Consider the following 20,740-nt stretch of genomic DNA (forward strand, 5'->3'; position numbering starts at 1 on the left):
TTCTTCTTCTACTAGTGTTAAAACTTAAATTTCCGGCGGCCGAAGAACAGAAAAAAGGGTGGAGCCATTTTCTTGGTTTGATAGATGGGTTAACTTTTGGGTGGGTAGTTGCTTTCAAAGGCAGCAAGCTTAGAGTCAAAAGCGCATACAATGTGTTTGAGTATAGGCTTGGTAAAGTATAGTGACAAAAAGAAGCTCATGTTTATAATTATTGGCTTTTTTAGAGACTGTTTTGGGGATCTCTGGCTGCTGCTATGGATAGATAGCTAAATAACGATCAACCAAATTAAACTATTTATTTATTTTATGATTTATAAGTTTATTTGTATTAAAATAATTATATTAATATTTTTAGCAACATTTAAAAATTAATCTTTTTTTATTAATAGTGTAATATTATAAAATAATTTTTTTTATCGAACGGATGAAATCAGATGACCTTTTTTAATAGTTTGTCTTATTATTTTAATAGTTTTAGGGTATTGGAAGGAGCATTAGCAAATTGTGCGCTATGCATATGAAATGGCTTTTAGAGTGTAGAAATTATTCTGTTACACTAAAGACAAATGGAAAAGTGTAATAAAGAAGCAAAGGTACGGATTATGATTATAGAGAGAAAGAAAATGGAATCAACCATTGAACCTTATATCCATTTCTAATTTTCTTGTAAATTGGCCTTTCCTGAGGCTTTATTAAAATTTGAAGTTTTCTTTCCAGGAGAATAGTTAAGATAAAAGCCAATCCTAATTGAAATGGCAGGCCAGGCATTCTTTTGCCTTGGTAAAGGCTTTAGAGTCACAATCACAATGTCTTGGAAAGCAATTCAATCCGCTTAATGCCCCTTTTCTAATGACAAATGCCCTAATGCAACTTGCGATATTAATATTTTCTAATCGTTATTGATATAATTTATTTTATAAAAAAATTTAAATAAATCCTTTTAAAATTACGTATAATTTTATTATTTTTAAAATAAAAATTTTGAATATATTTATGATAGTAATATTATATTATATTAATTTAATAATATTATTTATAACATTTTTTACAATGAATATTTTTTATTTTTCATAATATATTAATGTTAATATAAAAGTTTTTTAATTATTATATTATATATTATAGTATTAAATTTTATTAATATATATTATAAAATATATTTAGTTGTGTTATTAATAAATAAAAATAATAATAATGAAAAACCTGTTTTTCGCTTTTTAAATATAAATAAAATTTATTTAGTTACTTTTGTTATATTTTTATGGTATTCTTTAATTTTTAAAATATAATATTAAATATATTTTATAGGATAGTTAATGTTGTTAATATAAAAATATTTTTAATTTTATATTATATATATTATAATAAAAATATATTTTATTATATTATTAATATTTAAATAAAAAATATTATTAATATTGTATAATTTTAATACTATAAAATTAATATTATATTACAATTAAATAGGTAAGACAGAATAAAAATATTTGAATAAAATAAAATTGATTGAGACTGAGATAAAAAAAAAATTAATAATTTAACGTTATGAGAAAATTTTAAATTTTTTTACAATCATAATTTAAACAATTTAATAACCCACAACATGCGGACAAGTTAGTTTTGCTTAAAATTTCCTTAAAATCAACGGAGATATGATCTTGCCCTAATTAGCTTAGACAAACTAAATCAAGAAGTTCTCAACTAGCTGATGACGGCCCACTAATTTTCACCATAACTCTCAAACGTTATCTGCAAGTGGTAGGCAATACAATTGCTCTTCACCATACAGCTTCTTTACCGTGGCTTTAAATATGGCCGGCGTACCTAATAACTCCCAAGCATTTGTCAATTCCTATACTGCTTTATTGCCCTTTGAGAATTCCCCTGGAGATTTCTGTGATTGTTGCAGTGGCTTGCTTCTCTTTGTCAATCTGCCTATCCTTCAGTTCTATGTTTGTAACCCCGTAACCAAACAGTGTGCGGCAATCCCTACAAGTTCAGCATATGCAAAACCTATTCATGCATTACTAGCTTTTAATCCTGGTGAATCGCCTCGTTATAAAGTTTTTTGCTTTGATTGCTTGAGCTCACACATTTTAAATTTGTATATATTCTCTTTTATACGGGCAAATGGGTACCATCTCGTCAATCATAATATTTTCATTTATGTGAGCCATTTATTTAGATGGTATAATTTTTATAAATTGTTTTTTTTAGAGTATCAAAAGTTGTCTCTATTATACTAATTACGATAATTCTATATTATTTATATGTAATTTAGAGGTGAATACATGAATTTTGATGCATAATATTTACTTTAATAATTTGATAAAAAATCTATTTGAAAGTGTTTTGTGTCAGTCTCGTAATTTTATAATTAAATCTCGTGGTTTTATAATTATGCCATATGCTCTGTATATAAATTTCAATTTCATTGTTCTTTGGTGTCTTAAAATAATAAGAAGCTATCATTTCGACAATCACACTGTAAAACTTCTTTGCCAAATGTATAAAGTCTCAGGATATATTGAATAAGAAATTTGAAAGATTTCAATTAGGAGATATTATTATTTGATTTAATTTATGATAAATGATTTAAATTATAATCTTTTAAATTAGTTTTCCATTGAAATTTAGCAACTCTACATTAGTTTGGTATTATATGCTTGCTTTTTTTTTATCCATTTATTTATGTTGAATAATTATTTAGTATTCCTACTTAGTAACTTTTTCTTCATCTTCCATCTTTCATCCTCCATCCTCTAGGTTTTTATTATTAAATTCATGCTTTAGCTATATGATGTACGTATTTAAATTTATAATCATAACAAGTTTAGTTGTCGATAATCTCTTTTTCTTTTAACTTCTATAAATATTATTTTTGTTGGAACGAAGCCTTAGATTATGTTGCTTGAATTTTTATATTTATCTTAATAGTTTTAGCCTCATCCATGCATATTTATTCTTATTTCTAATTTCATATCTTTGTATGTTAAAACTCTCTCTTTTCTATTTATCATATTAAAACTAGTTTATAAAATTTTATATATTTACTTACTCCTCTGTTTGATAATTTATATTGATAAATTTCAATTTTTTACATAAGAGTATTTAAATATATTAAGAGATTCAAACTTTTAAATAAATTTATGCTCCACCAAAATAAATAAATATTAATAATAAAGTTAAAAATTTTTAAAAAATTTTTCATCTATTTTTTTAATTTATTTGTTATTTGAAAATAAAATATATATGATTAAGAAGTGAACTTTTATTTGAAGATTTTTTTTTATCGGCAATAAAACTCTAATTGTCAGGGAATCAGAGAAAATGAGGGCGACTTTTATTTAAGATTTATTATAATGGGTGTAGAACTCTAATTGAGTACAAATTTAATGTTTTATTCTCATGAGATAGAATAAGTAATTTTTGTTGTAACTCCAATTAAACAATTTAAAGTGAATCTATGTGACGCTACAAGCGAATGAAACTATAAATTGATCGTCCAATAATTGAGCTATTTGCTTGCATTTCTCTATAAAAGAATTGAAAATTTTTCTAATTAGTAAATTGCAGCTTTATCATTATACTTAGTCAAATATAAGGTTTAGTCTTTATATTTTTAAAATTTTATTATTAAATAATTGATTTTAAACAAACTTACAATTCAGTTTCTACAGCTTGCTATTAAATTTATAAAAAATTATTAAAATGCATTTTAATATATATTTTTACATATAACAATAAAATTCTTTAGATTTAATTAAATATACAATTTAGTTTTTTAATTTAAATTTAAATTTTTTTAATTTATTCTAATATTATTATAAATTTAATCATAAATATTTTACTATTTGTAAACAGATACCTATAATTTTATAATTTAATTTTAAATAATATACTTTTTTTTATAAATAAGTCCTTATATTTTGATATCCTTAAAAATTATAGTTATTTACACATTAATCTCTATGTATTATAATTATTTATGAATAAGACGTTATATTTTAAATATTTATAAATAAGTCCATATACTTTTATGAATTATTTTTAGATATTATAATTATTTAATGATATGCCTTTTATTTTTCAAATAATTCCTAAATATCATAATTATTTATAAAAGCCCCTATATTTTTACAAATTAATAACTAAATATTATAAATATTTAAGAATATGCCTTTAAAATATATAAATTTATCCCTAAATATTATAGTTATTTATAAATAGTCATTATATTTTACATTATCTGAGATCCAGAAAGTAGAGTTTTACAGGATTTTTGTGAATTTAGAAAAAGTTTAGCATTAGCGCAGAGTATTTCCTCCCTTTTATCCTCTTTATTCTCCCTCACGCGAGATGGCCTCTCCGCTATAGGACCACCTACCTCTTGGTGCAGGTCCGTACGTACGGATAACCCCAGGACCCTCCCTGTGTCAGGCAAGTATTTAATTCCCTTCGGCGCGTGAGTGGACAGGGGTGCGAAATGACTGGATCCGCAGTCTTTTCTTCTTGTGACCGGGTTTGAGGGAAAATGACCGGAACCTAGGAAAGGGTTGACTTTAAGGCTGAAATGGGCCGGACCGGTATGATTGAGTGACTTAAATAGGAGTCCGATTAGGAGGATAAACGGGTTGGGTCTGACTTATTCGGGGGCTTAGGAGCCTCCTGATTGTAAGCTGCTACTATCGGCTCGGCCTCGTAATGGGATGGAGAAATCCAGCGGTTATCAGGTTCCTTAAATATTATATAAAGATTAATTTATAAAATTTTGTAGGGATTATTTGTAAAATATGTAATAATTAGCTTGTAAAATATAAGGATCAATTTGCAAAATTACAATCTTATTCATAAATAACTCTACGTAAGGATTAATTTATAAAATTATAAAAATTATTTGTCAGTAACTAAAATATTCATAATTAATTTGTAAAATATAAGAATTTATTTATAAATAATTAAAATATTTAACAATAAATTTATTAAAAATACAAGGACAAATTTCAATCACCATAGGATGGATTCAGATTTTTACTGAGTGTAACCTTAAAAAGACTTTAATGAGTGTAATCTTAAGAGGACGACTAATGTCAATAAAGAGATTGAAGAGTTCTTTTATTTCAATATTTGTCTTTTATTTATTTGTCGTTTATTATTAAATGAATCAAAATTTATTTATTTATTTATTTATTTTTATAAAATTATAGGCAAATATTTAAAAGAAGGGAGAGGATGGAAAGAAAATCAAACTCGAAATATTTCGGGATGAATTGGTGTGGTTTCTCAACGCTTAGAACACCAAAACTCAATCATCACCGGTTTATCTCTATCAATTCCTTCACATCCACCACACTGCCTCCCAAACTGAGATCAAAGTTGCATATAGCTAAACTTACCATCCAGACACAGCTTCATCCAGTCATAATGGGGGACGCTTTATAGAAATCCACAATGCATATGCCACATTATCTGATCCTGTAGCTAGAGCTAATTATGATTTGTATTCTGCATCTAACATATTGTATATTTAGTATATTACACATAATTATTAAATTATAATTTAGCAATATCAAAATCATTATCATGAATATAAGATTCCAATATTAATAAAACCAAAATCTAAATTCTCATAACAAGATAATGTCTAATTATCGAAAATCCAAAACCTTCAGCCGACATTTGTTTGTTTAAATAAAAAACTAATAATCAACAAAGCCAATAGAACATCACTGAACATAATCACGTGCTGAGTTGTTTTGTACTGTTGTAACAGAAATGTATTAGTAGTTTTGTTTGGCTTTGTGGGTCTCTTTTTCTGGTATATTTATGAAAACTCGGATGATTTTTGGGTTCATAAAGTCAGAAAGATCATTTTATGTTATGAGTCAACTTTATTTGAGATTCATACACCCGCTCGAATTTAAAAAATATTCATCTATTATTTTTTAATTATAAATTATATATTAAAAAAATAAAATTTGAAATTTTTCTAATTTATTTAGATGTACTTATTATTAAATTAAATTTATGAGTGTTTATTCATTATTATTATAAATAAAAATTTTAATTTTAATGAAAAATATGCTATTTTATAGATGTGATGAGTTAAATGGAATGGATTAAGGACACTTAACAACTTGATAATGTTAATCAAATCCAATAATGTAGTATATTTTGAATTTTACTTATTGTGGGTCCCTAATTTTCTAGATTTGAAAGGACGTGTATCTTATCCTTATAGATTGATGTGCAATCCTTTATCCATGTGCTACTTCATCTCACGAGGCTTGGTTTCCTTCTCATTAATAAAAGTCTTATTTTCCATGTATTTATTTATTTATTTATTTTTAAAATTATTGCTATATATAGTGTGTCTTTATCTAAAATTAATTTCAATTGAAATTCGACACCCCACAATCTAATTTTTAGTTGCTCAAAAATTAAATTCTAAGAATTTTTTATATAAATAATATTTTTTGAAATTCTATGTTTTATTATATATATATATTTTAAAATAAAAAAATAAAAATTAAAAATTAAAAAATATAATCTGAATTTTTAATATAAATAATATTTTTTTTCATCCGATTTATGTGATATTACGTTATGAGTTTTATTCGTATTTATCCTACTTACTCCTTTCAATGAAACTTTTGACAAGAACAAAAATCATCATAGAACACCTGACTCACGTGCTTGAAGTAGGGCCCCCATTTTTTCTTCATAATTTTATCTATCCATACCGGTTTATATTATGGCCTGTTACTCAACAAATAATCTTGAAAAAAAAACACATCGTTCAATAAATAATTATTATTAATGGCTGATAATTGATTTTTAAGTATTAAATAAATTATATATAATTATTATTTATATATAAAATAATTAATAAAAATATAGATTAATTTATTATATTAACGAAATAAATTTAAAATATTAATTCATTATATAATAATTAAAATATAATTATTTTTATTCTATGTATAATTTTTATCATATAATAATAGATGTATAACTAGTTTAATTTTATTTATAGTATTTTTAATCTATGTATTAAGTATTATAATTTCAAATAATTTATTAATATACAAAATTTAAATTTAATAATTATAATTAATAAATTATAAAGATTAATATGATATAAATAAAAAAATAAAATTAAAACAGCTGCTTATTCAATAAAAATTAATTTCATTTGAAATATAGTTGATAATCTTTATATTAATTAATTATTTAAAAAATTATTAAATATTTAATTTCACTATTTAAATTTCTATCAATTATCAATTATATTCAATTTTATACCCTCAAAGTTCACCGAGGACATCTTTGTTTACATGGGTTGGTCCGGGGCCAAGATCGGGATTGAACTAAACATTATATTATTTTGGGGCACAAACATAAGTATTTAAAAGATTTGAGGGTCAAAATAAAACTTTCCTTATAACCCGCTTTAGCTATACCCTGGTTTCGCATTCTGCGCGTTAGAATTTGGATCTGTCTCGATCACTTCCCTCCCTCTCTGGAATCTTCTCTTGCCTATTTAACAAGGCCATATCGATCTTCCGGAACTGATCAACGATGGACGTGGAGGACGGTTTCGAGTTCGCCGATCACTCTCCTCCGTCATTTCAGAACGTGGTAAGCTTTCATCGATTTCAAAATTTTTATCAATTTCCAATTACTTGATCCTGCAAAATCTGCATTCATAGACGTGAAATTTTTAGGATTTTGCCTCTGAGATCTCAATTTTACTGTCTGCTTGGATTCATTTACGATATGATACCTTTTTCTTAATCGACAATTCAACTCTTCTTAGAAATTGTGAATAATGTTGATATATCTTTCTCTTTCTTGTTTCATATTTGTAAAGCATTTAGAATTTCCGTACTTTTTATCAATATGTTAAATTCCTGGAACAGAGTTGGTTAAGTTTCCCTGATTTAGTTATGTCTGATTCTTACTTCACAATGTTATTTGCATTAATACAACACTTGGTTGGTTTATTGGTGATGCTTTAGCTTATTGGCTAAAGGGTGAATTTTTTCTTCAATTTTGGCACTGAGAAAATTATTTTTGGAGATGGATTATTTGATTTCCAGGAGACAGTTTGATTTACCTTTATGCTTTAGGCTCGGCTTAGCGGACATGCTTATAATATATTACTTTAAGAATTGGATTATTGGAGGCAGGGTCCCTTTTTTCTTTCTTTCTTCCCCCCGCCCTTTCCTTATACCTTTAATTGAAGGATTGTCTTCATAAATTTAATTTACTTCACTTGTAGTTGTTGCTTGATAATTGGTATTGCCGTGTTTGTGCGTGTTCGTATTGATGTGTGGCACAGCAAGTAATTAGACTACTTCTGGGCGTCCCCTTTATCTGCAAAGGTGTTTTTCATTGTTTCTGGACATGCCACTCAGGTGCTATGATCTATTGATGAAGCAGCAAGTTTTTCAATTTCTTTATCAGTGGAGTTCCAATGTTTATAAATTTACAATAGAATGGGATCTTACAATTTTATATGTTGGGTACCTGCACAATGTTGCAAGTATTACGAAAGGTACTAAATTATACTTTATAAGATAAAATTAAGAGGTTTTAACAGTTAATGCGGAGACTCGGGAATTATAATGGTTGTGCAGGTTAGGAGACTACTAATGCCCTCCTTTGAGGTCAAGTCATGGGAAGACAATCAAGCATTCTTATCATGCTTGTCTATTTATGATCAGCTGAGTTATTCTGTTTCCCTTGTTATTTTTTCTACTGGCTATTTTAGAATTGTGACAAAGAAAATTTTTAGAAGATCATTGGTGAAAAGATGTTGAAAGCATCATTTTTCCCGTGATCTTGGTCTTACCTATGAAACTTTTCTTTGAATGTCTATCAACTCTGGAATTACATTATTAACCAACCAGAGCTTTTGAGTTTTGAATGTCTATACAAGCATGCCTAAACTCTCTAAAGGCTGGCCTATGTTTGTTTATATCAAGGGCAATTGTTTAATGGAACTAACATTATAACTCAATTGCTTAGGAAGGCCATAAACTCTGCCAGTGGTGGACATCAGGATTAATTATGTATACAAAACATGACAAAATTAATTTTCTTGAACGGCAAAAGCAAATATGATATATAAGTTACCCGTTCAAATTGGATGAGGCCTGAATAAGTTAATTTGTAGGTTGTGTTTATCCTTGCTTTTTTTTCTTTTTTGGGTTTTCTTTCGGAGCTTATGAAGTATAATTTAAATTTCATCGTTAACAGGGGAATGTGGTCAAGGATATTGAGGCTAAAGGATTCAACCCAGGATTGATAGTGCTGCTGCTTGTTGGCGGGCTAGTTCTAACATTCCTAATTGGAAATTATGCACTCTACGTGTATGCGCAGAAGACACTTCCTCCCAAAAAGAAGAAGCCAATCTCCAAGAAGAAAATGAAGAGAGAGAGACTGAAGCATGGCGTCTCTGCACCCGGAGAGTGAAATTTGAGATGTGTTTGCTATTCATTACCCTTGTTAAACTCGTGTTCAAAATTTTCCCGTCTTTCGCGTCAATATTTCGCGTCAAGAGAGCCATGTTAATTTTTTTTTTTTTTTATAACGATTATGTTATTTATTTCACCTTTTAGCTATTATACTTGATAGAAAATTTTACCAGTTAGAGTTCAGAATCAGTCTTATATTGGATGGTATATTTGACTTGAGTTTAGCTTGTTTTCACTCTCGTCAATTTGGTGGCGCATGGTAGTAGTATCCGACCGCAAGCTATATGGTTGACCATTTTAAGACTGGTGATTCCGAAATTGACAAATGGTAGAAGCTAAGGCCGTAGCTCGCATTGGGGTATTTGCCAAAATGCTTTTGATGTTCCTACTATCGTCTGAATATTCTCTGGGTCAAATCAATACGATATCAAGTGCAAATAAAAGTAAACGTGGGCCTACATATGGTGATACAGCACTTCCATTTCAAAATTTAGACAAATAAAGTAATTCAAAATAAGGAAAGAGAACACCATATCCACGTACGCTTTATAGAAATATATTGGTCAAACCAAATAGTGTTTAATTGTAATGCAAGAAATTGAAACAAGCTTTAACAAATTTTATAGTCACACTGATATATATATATATATATATATAGACAGGATATAACATGCAAAGGCACTCTAGGCCCCACGGGCCATGGCTTGCTCCCCAGGTGGGATCATAACCAGGACTGGTTGAGCGTTGAACCCAGGATGAGGCACCCTGCGACGGATCTCACGGCCTTCCTGGCAAAGCGCACACAGGTGACAGAACACATGAGTTGCAAAATCACATGCTGACTCACACTGCTCACGTTGCAGCTCATCATCCACACAGCTTCCACAGCAACCACATGACCTATTAAGTGCTTCACAGCTACCCTGTTGCAAATCAAACCTGTCTTAATTAAATTCTCAAAAACGGCTCTCTTTGACCCCAACATTTTATTAAGCAGTAAGTTTCATTAGAAAAGGTCTGACCTAACTTATTTTCATACATACATAACAATTGAAATGTTGCCGACAACCCCTCCCCCAAAATAATAATAATAACGCCTCTTTTTTTTTCAAAGTAAATGAAGGAAAAATAATTACTAGAGACACAACAGAAAGAAGGTACACAGTGAGAAAGCCCAATAGCACAAAATAGTGCTCTACAACTAGCAGAGTAGCAGCAATAGTGACAGTAGTAGTAGAACAAAATCATACGAAACTATCTATAGGAGTGACTATTTGCCAAATTAACAAACTGAATTGATGAACTTGTTAATTTAGATTGGTCGGGTTCTTCAAAAAAATATATTTTATGTTATATATTTTTATCCAAGATTAGAATCCCAAGAAAAGCCCAAACTAAATTATAATTCTTTCAGTTAGGCAGTGTTATTAAAGGTGCTGAAAGGCACAGAGCAAGGATGAGGCTTGCCTGGGTTGCAAGAGGCGAGTGCCTGACTTTATATATAACACCTATGTTAAATAACAGCTATATACATATAAGTACATAAATATTACCTTTTGAATTGAAAGCAAGGTATTTCCTTGAACTCTTAATCTTCTCGTCTGCAAGCCAGCAGCTGAGAAGTAATTTATACAACCTAAAAGGTACCCATCTCTTCCTTTTTCTCTCTTTCTTCATCTTCTTCTTCTTTCCTCTCTCTCCTATGTTCTCTTCTTGTTTTCTTCACTTTTCTTCCCTAGATTGGCATAGCTAGAAGATTCACCCATCTCTTTTTAACATATATATATATTTTTATCTTTTCTCCTCTTCTTCTTCTTTCTTCTCTCACTCATGCCAGCAACATCTTTTATATTTCTTTTTAATTTTTTTTGTTAGATTTGATTTTGTTTATTTTTGTTGATTGCCTTTTTGTTATATGAGCATTGTTTAGTTGCTTTTCTTTTTCAATATGCTTCTTAACTTATTAAACCAGTTAAAAGTAAGATATTTTTATATTCAAAGTGAGTGTGTATATAAATTTAGGGTATGACACCTCATTTCAAAAAGGACACCTTGCCTCTCATCTACGGCCATAGAATACCCTATAGTCTTAGTGTCGCCTCCCACCTTAACAATACTGCAGTTAGGTTAGTTCAATTTGGATACTCAAGCAAATTCAATTATTTCAGTTCTAGAAACTTTACTACTAAACCAACCTAATAACTACTCAGAGTAGGAAAGAGAGGGGGGGGGGGGCAAAAGTTGGAAAATAACTTGCCTCTAGGTTAAACCTTCGACGAATAGCTGTGCGGCTAGGATATGAGAACCATGGTGCAAGGAAATTCCAACCAAACAATGAATTACCAATCACGTATAGACCAGTGTAAGGCAAGCAGTGATTGGCGAAGGTTCCAGGACTAGATCCAAGTCTCTCAGCGTTGCTTCCATAGAGCACACAAGGGGCAACACTTCCAAGAAGACCTAGCAAAATAACAAATCAAAAATGAAAAGAATCGAGGATGAGCCTTCAATAGCACAATTCCGAGTAATAGTCAATCCAATGCAATATGATGACCTAGAAGCATTGCATGTTATTAATACCGAACACATCTATCTGTCAATCCTCCTCTTCCTCTGATAGATTCAGCATGAAACGATCATATCCACCCCAAACACTATGAAATCAATTCATTCAATTGCAAAGGGTCATATAATGTTTAACATATTCGATTTTCAAAAACTACTTACTTGTCTTCCATTTTATCCCATCAGAACCAAAAAGGCGCATAGACTCGAGAAATTGCTAATCTCTTAAAAAAAAAAAGCTTGCAGCTAGGTATTAATACCTATACACAGCATAAGCACATACTTTTAATCACCAACAAGCTCTAGATCAAGCAAACGTGTGATCGCGGCCATTTCAAACAATTCTTATTATCAATCTCTTCCCAAAATTGCGGATAAGGTAATCCTTGTCCAATTACGAGCGATCCATTATAAATAAATTTAATTGAATGATAAAGTTGTTGAATTGATAAACCACTGTAAAAATGCACAATTTGGTAAGGGCACATTTCTTATTATCATTCTCTTGCCTACCCATAGCAAACCAGGTAATCCTAATCCAATCAACAGAGATGCATTGATTTCTTATAACTTAACCAATCAATTTCATGAAAGCTGGAAATGACCTTAATTTAAAAAAAAAAAAAGATCTAGCTCAAATAATTCAATACTCTCAAAATTCATTATATTAAGGGAAACCGAATTAAACAAAGAAGACGACTTACAAACTTCAAGATCGCTGCTACAGAATTCATCATTGCGACCGAGACAAGCGAAGAGACTGGAGTCCCACTGAGCCCGACCCATGGGCTCACCTACAACGCTACCGTGATTCAATGGCAATCCGTTAGCAGTCCACTCATATTCAGGGCGGCCCAATTCCAGCGCTGCGGATTTCTCCTTTTCCATAGGAGGAGATGCGGCAACTTTGGTGCCGGAAATCGTTGTGGGTTTCTTGTTATGTTCTTCGATGCTCTTGTCCAAGAGAGGACTCGACTCCTTGTGATCGCAGCTGTCGCTGAGGCTGTTGGTGGTGGTGTTGGCCATTTTGAGAAGAAAGAACGAGGATGATGGAATATGAGATCTATAAAAAAGAAATGAATAAATAATATTTAGAGAATAGAAGAGGTCAAAGCTCAAGAGCCGACAGATTGTGATCCGGGTTTAAGACCGATCACCGGGTCGATTCGGTCGGTTTATTTCAGATTGTGGAGTGCGACCTACTCTAGTTCGGGTTAAAAATAAAAATCTCTATCCTTTTTTTTTTTTTTACAATAGATAGAAATTTACTGAAGAAAGCTAAAATCCAAAATAATTAGTCTACAAAAAAGCTTGGAAAGATTACTACAAGCCCAAAAAAAAAAAAAAATCAAAGTTTAACTAACACGTTTAAAACAAGAACTAAAAATTTAAGAAATTCTAATTCACAATCAATTTTAATAGACAAAAAAAATCTATGAGAGCTCTAAGCTCTGTATTGTGCAACAATAGGAGAGAACGACGCCTAAAGCATTGAGAGTAGGGATCCTTGGTTTATTGAGTTTAACAGCCAACACTAAACTAGCCTCTTAAAAGTCATGACTTTAGGAATCATAGGAAAAACAATAAAAACAAGTTATAATTTTGAGTGTTAAAAGTCATGAATCCGCTAAAAAAAAAAGATAAAAGAGATCTCCCTAAATGGTATCCAAGAAAAAAATCCAATAAATATACGAGATAATCAAAGAACTAAAGAGAATAACAATTAAACCAAACATCATTATTGTAGATATGAATGGAGAGATCTAAATAGAATTTTGACTTTAACTAGAGTCTTAAAGGTTAGCCGTTGAAACATATAACGACAGTTTAGCGATTTTAATGTGTTTTGGATTCAATCATTAAAAACCTAAACGATAGTAAAAGGATTAGAGAATCTATTTCTAACAAAGAGAATCAAGCAATTAAATAACAGGAAGAATTACATGAAGCCATGAGAAAAACAACGATGTATACAACCCCATCCCGGCTATAGGAAGGATAATCAACGGCCGGGATAGAAGGAAAGGAGTATGAAGAGGCCAATACTGTAATAAATGAAAGGGTTTTGGTGAATAAAAAAATAAGAGAAGGAATGGTGAGAAAGTATTAACATTATTTGATTAAACTAACTATTACTTGAGCTATTAAAAGGTCCACACATAGCATTCGGGGACAAATGTATTAATGAATCTTAAAAAATCTAAATTTAACTTTCGATCCCTTAACTTTTTATAAAAAAATAAAAAAATAAAAAATCTGCATATTCGCAAATACAAAGATTCCACAAGAGAAAATATGCAAACATTAGCTTCACATTCACTCAGATTACAGCTTGTTGACTAAAACAAAATAACAATAGAACCAATATAACTTGAACAAACTCTCGTCATACAACCATGATATGTAGAATAAAACAAACGAAAATTATTTATAGCCCAACTCAAAGATAAGCAGGAAAGCCCACACTCCTTATTGGGAGATGGAAGGCTATCCTCTATCTGAATTGGCCCAAGGATTGTCGAGGTATTTATAATAATTGAGGATTGAATCTTAACTTAAGAAAAGCAAAAAAAAATATAGGAAAATTAAATAGAGCCTTAATATCAAAATAGGACAACAATGTTAATTTAACTATATTTTTCATGAAAATGATTAATTTATTATTATTTTAATTATAAAAACAAATTATCTTATTTTTAAAGGAATTAAAATATAAATTACTATATTATAGGACTAAATTGTGGTTAATTCTGTAACGCACAAAGCTTAAGCATTAATTAAACAGTACTGTGGAAGGAATGGGTTTTTTGGGGATTCATTTGATAATGGACTTACGTTTGTAACTAGGTAGGACCAAATCCACTTCAATCTATTTTCCAAAAAATATAAAATTAAAATTTTAACTATTATTGAAAATTTAATCACTATACCTCAATTTTTTTAACTGATAATAATTTTAAAAAATATTTTTCAATAAAATAATTTATTGTCAGTTTAATTTTAATTTCTAAAAAATATATATTAATAAATTTATATATAAATGTCCCAATAAGATTTTTAAAGTGTAAAAAATTATTTTTTTAAAAAAATGTTATTTTAAAAAAAAAGCTATTTTTTAAAAATATTTTAATTAAAAAAATATTTTTTTATTGATTAATTTTTAAAAATATTTCAAATACTACAAATATAAAAATATATATATATATATTTTCCGTGACGGAGCTTCATTGATATTGTTTGTGGAAATCCAGTGGGGACAAAAATGCATCTCCAAAAGAAAATTATGTAATCGCTACTTTAATAATTCTCTTATCATGTTTGGAGAAAAAAAAAATATTATATAGTAAGATGTTATGATGTAACACAATATACAATAATTAAATATTTTATTTTTTAAAAATTAATTTCCATATAATATTTAAATTTGAAATTTCACAAGTTCATCTGTTAATTAAATATTTTATTTATATTAATGACCCAACTCCCTTTTGGTCCGCCAAATGGCCAAACCTTACGAGTTTAGTTTTACTCTTATTATGTTGGAATCATTGAATGCCAGTAGTTTGCCAAAAATCTGTGCCTGTTCTTTCTTTATATAAATATTTTGCTAATTAAAGTGGAATATGTGAATAATTTATCACTCAATATAAAAAATAACATTTTAATGAATATAGAGCATATTTTTTACGTTTCTATTTTATAAATTGATATATCGAGATATTTAAAACTAATATGTAAGTATTTATTATGAATAAGTACACTTAATTGACTCACTCGAAAAATTCATATAGAAAATAACATATAATTATGAATTATTCAAGTGATAATTGTATAAATAATTTTTTAACTTCAAATTAATAAATAATTTTATAGACTGATTTTTATATTTTGATTCATCACATTGCTTGGTTTATGAGTACCAAATGAGAATAAATTGGATATATTAGAAACTATATGAAAGTATTTATGACTTTTATATAGTATTTATGACTTTTATATTTTGATTTATCATATCACTGGTTTATGAGTAACAAACGGAGATAAATTGGATATATTACAAATTATATGAAGATATTTATGTAATTGAGATAGAACTCATTACTCTAAATTAAATTAAAGAATTTGTAGGAAATGTAGAAAATTAACACTTAAAACTTCTCAAGTTTTCAATTCCTTAAAACTGTTTTAAAGATTTTCGATTATTATTCTGTGTAAATATCGTTAGAGATCGGACACTTGAATGATTTGTAATTAACAATCGGTTTCATATTTTGTGGTAAGAAAAATAAAACGTTTTTTTTTTAAATATTATTATTTTTTTGTTTAAGCTTATTTATTGATATAAAATTTTATTTTTTTATTTTTTTACTGCGTTCAATATCCTATTCAAACCTAAAAAAATATTTTAAACTTAATAATTAAGTTATTATTAACCTCCACATATGGGTGAGCATTCGGTCGGTTCGGTTTAAAACTGAACCGAATCGAAATAACCGAAAATCAAAATGTAGAATTTTATACAAACCGAATCGAACCGAATAAGAGGAATAATCGAATTGAACCGAACCGATTTGGTTCGGTTCGATTCAGTCGAACCCGATCGGTTGAATTGATTTTTAAACTTCTTAGGAGCCTTCGTTTTAAACTTCTTCTGTCTCGCAAACCAAGCAGAACCCACCAATCAAAACCTCACCCTACAACTACAGATCCACCTTCAAGTACTTGATCGTCTCTCTTCCAATTGGGACTCCTCAAACCCAACAAATGGTTTTGGACACTGGTAGCTGCTCTTCTGGATTCAGTGCCATAACAAGACTCATAAGAAGCCTCCTCCTACGGCGGCATTTGATCCTTCTCTCTCCTCTTCCTTCTCCGTTCTACCATGCACTTACCCTCTTTGCAAGTCGAGAATTCTCGATTTTACCCTCCCTACTTCTTGCAACCAGAACCGTTTATGACTTTATGCCATTATTCTTACTTCTACGCTGAATCGCTGATGGTACCTTTGCCGAGGGCAGTCTCGTCAGAGAAAAATTCACATTTTCTAGTTCCCAAAGCACCCCTCCTCTCATCCTGGGTTTCGTTCGGTCCTGAGAGCAACGCGGAGAGCCGATGGACTGGAAAGCTACGGCCGATGCCGACGCCGACGATTGCGTGGAGAGAGAGACTAGAGAGCGACAGTGAGGTGAGGAGGAGTCCGCGTTGCTAAGTCGTGCATCCGCAACGTAGTCAAGAGCGAACCCGGATTAGCCACGATGGTTAATCAGTCGATGCCGGGAGCTGGAGGTTGGACGGCGGATGGTGGACCCGTTGGAAGTGGTGGAGCTCAGTGCTCGGAGAAGAGGCACAGGCATTGTGTGTGACGTGAGGGTGAGGCGGCGTGGAATGGAGATTAGCGTGAACTCTACTCAGTGGGACGGCTTCTAGATTTAGGGCAAATAAGAGTACATTTCAAAACGACGTAGTATAGGTAATTCGGTTCGGTTCGGTTTAATCGAAATTTTTGAATCTAAAATCGAACCGAACCGAAATCACCGATTTTTTAAAAAATTAAACCCAAACCGAACCGAATTAAAAATAAAACTGAACTAAAATTTTAAAATTAATCGGTTCGGTCGGTTATTTCAGTTTAAACCGATTTCTGCTCACCCCTACCTCCACATGCTCCATATTTATTGTATAAAGTTAATAAAAAATAAATTGATGGAATAAGAAAAATATTGGACCTTTAAAAAGTTATCCATAAGATCAAATATGTTTATGTTGATCAAATTTGTAACTAAAGAATAATTTGATCAGCAATTAAGCAGCTTAATTCATTAATCAAATTTACTTTACTAGTATGATAAGATTTTTATTTTTGAAGAATTAAATGAAAGATTTATTTATTTACAATTCAAACACGAGTGACGATTCTATGAATCCAAATCAGATATAGATTTAATTAATAAGGTAAATAAAAATCTTATTAATATTATATATATAAAATCACAAACAAATGCAACTATTAATATTTACACAGTTTCGTTTCTATATAGAACAATACCCACTACTTCAACTCTAATATTGAGAGAAAACTAATTAATCCAAAAATTTTCTCATCAGCCATGGATTTTCTTGGCCTGCAAAACACAAACAATCAAAACAACAAAGCAAAGAATTTTACATTTTTTTAATTTAATAATTGTTAAATTTATTTTTATGCAATATCTCCCTCCAAAAGAGAGGTTTTATAGTGGTCTTACATTTTGTCGATTGCCATTGGAGTTGCGAGCTGCTGCTTGATCTCCATGGATGAAAGGTCTGCCATGAGAACGACCACCAGGAGGAGGCAACGCAGAAGAGTGAGTCTCAGGTCCTCTGTAATCAATCTCGAAAATATCTGGTTCTGCTACTTGACATCTTCCTACAACAAGGAAACTTAGCTAACTTAGTTACAATTCTCTTATTTACAACCATAGCTATAAATCATCATCAGGAAGCTGTTGATTCTAAGTGCAGAGACCTCTTGGCAAGACAAGGAGGAGGAGTAGAAGGAAGATGGAGGTGACACTGCGCTTGATCTCCATTGAGGGGGCTTCAGGTCTTACAAACTATAGCTAGCCAGCTACCTATATATACATTTATATATACATTAAATATATGAAGAAGATGAAGCAACAGCTACCAGCTGAATAAGAAGAAGAAGAAGAAAAAGAAGAAGAAGCCTAAAGTAAATGAAATGGTCACCAAGGAATGGAAGCAGTTGAGGTTCTTTCTGTGAGTTTATTAGCAAAATGAAATGGTCACAATCGACACAGCAACTAGTTGCTAGTTGACGATGTGGATGTGTTGGGTTGGAACATTTATGTATTCTAACCATAAGTTTAAGAATTAAAATTCATATATACTTTTTCAAAATATTTTTATTAATTAGAATTTTACTTAGAGTTCAAACACCATCATTATTAAATTAAATATTATTGATGTATTTAAAAACAATAATTAATTACCAAAATGTCATGAAGAGTTTAAGCAAGCAGGACCAATTTAATAAGATAAGCTGTCTAATTTTTTTGATATTTTTAATATAAAATAAAATTCAAGTAAGATTTTGCAAGTAGTAATTCTAATAAAATAAATTTTATATTTTTTTAATATGAAATTCAAGTAAGATTTTTTTTCAAGGAATAAGAAAAAAGAGGTTTTATATAAAAATAAAAATAAAAAAGGGAAAGGTAATACTACAAGTAAAAAATCATTCATATATATCTTTGAAGGTAATAGAGAGATTTGGTGATTTTATGGTATATGGAATTATCAATATTTCTAATTATAATTATTAGTGAAATATAATCACAAGCTACCTAAAATAAAATAATTTTTTTGGTGATGTGGGCTCCCAAGTCTCAACCAATCTTATCATGATATCATAATCATTTCATCTCAATATTTTTTTTAACCAATGAAATTAGTCATAATAATTGATTTAATTAGTGATAAATAGAGTAATAAGCTACCCAAATTTGACTGATTATTAATTAACATATTTATTTATAAATAAAAAATATATCTTTATTTTTTAAAAAATTAAACAAATTAATGAAAAATAATTTTACAGTGAATATAAATTCTAGCATATCCTAGCATATGTGCATTTACAGATTTAATATGGTGGTAAGTGCATTTGAATAAATTTGAGAAGTCTCAAATTAAGTTTGTAGAAATAAGTTAAAAAAAAAATTAATGAGAAAGTATATGAACTTTTTGTCCAATATCTATTCTATGAGATATGTAAAAAGAAAAAACTCTTTTATATCCAACCAATATTTACTTGTTGTCAACTGCCACATCTCTTTCAAATCCTTCTTTTTCTAACCATTAAAATGAAAAGAAAGCAAAGGATTTCCTTTCTGACCATTAAAGAAGAAAAGAAAAAAAAGGAATGGAACTATTAATTAAGAAAAGCTTCATAATACAATCATATGTGTATTCTATTCATTGATTATGGTTAAGAATTAACTGTTTGAATAATTTATATGGATAAAAATAGAGTAGCATACAATAAATTAAAGGAAAGAAAAGTGGTTGGGAACCCAAACTAATGAATTATGATGGTCCCAAGTGGGACATTGCATGCTCTTATGGTAACCCTAACCCTAACCCTAACCCTCAAAGGTGGTCAAGTTGGGTCCAACATTAACAGCTATGCGTTGGCTGGATTTGAATACATCCTGCTTTACAAACACACTACCTTACCCTTACTTGCCTTCTTCTGAGTATTTCACTTCCAACTGCAATATTTTAGGCCATCAATCTCACAGGTTGCCCTCTTTTTCCTTTGTTTTAGTTGGGTAAGTTAATTCAGCTTTTCAGAAAATTTTTGTATTCAATTTATTTAATTTACATCTTACTCTAATTTCTTATCAATTTAAAAAAAAAAACTATCTTAGTTATTTTTTGAAAAAGTAAAATTCTCAAAAATTAAAGGGTTCGAATTAAATAATGTCTAAATTTAAATTTCTAAGTTTATGAAAATTTTCCATAAGTAATGAGGAAAAAAAGAAAAAGCAATGAGATGGATGGGTTAATAATTTGTTTAGGTGCATTAATCAAACCATTTTCTTCCGTTTCATGCAATCAAATCATGTTAAACAAGTGTCAAATTTCTATGTAAAATCCAATTCATTTGTCACAAGTTTCTCTCTTGAAAA

The 20,740-nt window shown here is 29.5% G+C and overlaps 2 protein-coding genes across 5 annotated transcripts; one reads left to right on the forward strand and one right to left on the reverse strand.

Moving 5' to 3' along the window:
• Positions 1-7,416: 7,416 nt before the first annotated feature.
• Positions 7,417-9,665, forward strand: LOC110611402 (DNA-binding protein S1FA). Of its 4 annotated transcripts, XR_006352158.1 has the most exons (3): positions 7,445-7,641; positions 8,285-8,560; positions 8,643-9,665. XR_006352158.1 is itself a non-coding variant. In XM_021751711.2 (2 exons), exons 1-2 carry the CDS (start codon positions 7,582-7,584, stop codon positions 9,478-9,480), a joined length of 276 nt encoding a protein of 91 aa, XP_021607403.1. In that variant the 5' UTR covers positions 7,440-7,581; the 3' UTR covers positions 9,481-9,665. The 4 variants fall into 4 exon arrangements, 1 of the variants encoding a protein (XP_021607403.1); XR_006352156.1 differs by having other exon boundaries at positions 7,417-7,641; positions 8,285-9,665; XR_006352157.1 differs by having other exon boundaries at positions 7,417-7,641; positions 8,421-9,665.
• A 331-nt stretch (positions 9,666-9,996) lies between these two features.
• Positions 9,997-13,113, reverse strand: LOC110611400 (cell number regulator 8). The gene is made up of 3 exons (XM_021751710.2): positions 12,752-13,113; positions 11,740-11,942; positions 9,997-10,405 (listed from the first exon to the last, which is right to left on the reverse strand). The coding sequence occupies exons 1-3, from the start codon at positions 13,071-13,073 to the stop codon at positions 10,166-10,168; spliced, it is 765 nt and encodes a 254-aa protein (XP_021607402.1). The 5' UTR covers positions 13,074-13,113; the 3' UTR covers positions 9,997-10,165.
• Positions 13,114-20,740: the final 7,627 nt, after the last annotated feature.

Source organism: Manihot esculenta, chromosome 9 (assembly GCF_001659605.2).
Source record: "Manihot esculenta cultivar AM560-2 chromosome 9, M.esculenta_v8, whole genome shotgun sequence".
NCBI classification, from domain to species: Eukaryota; Viridiplantae; Streptophyta; class Magnoliopsida; order Malpighiales; family Euphorbiaceae; genus Manihot; species Manihot esculenta.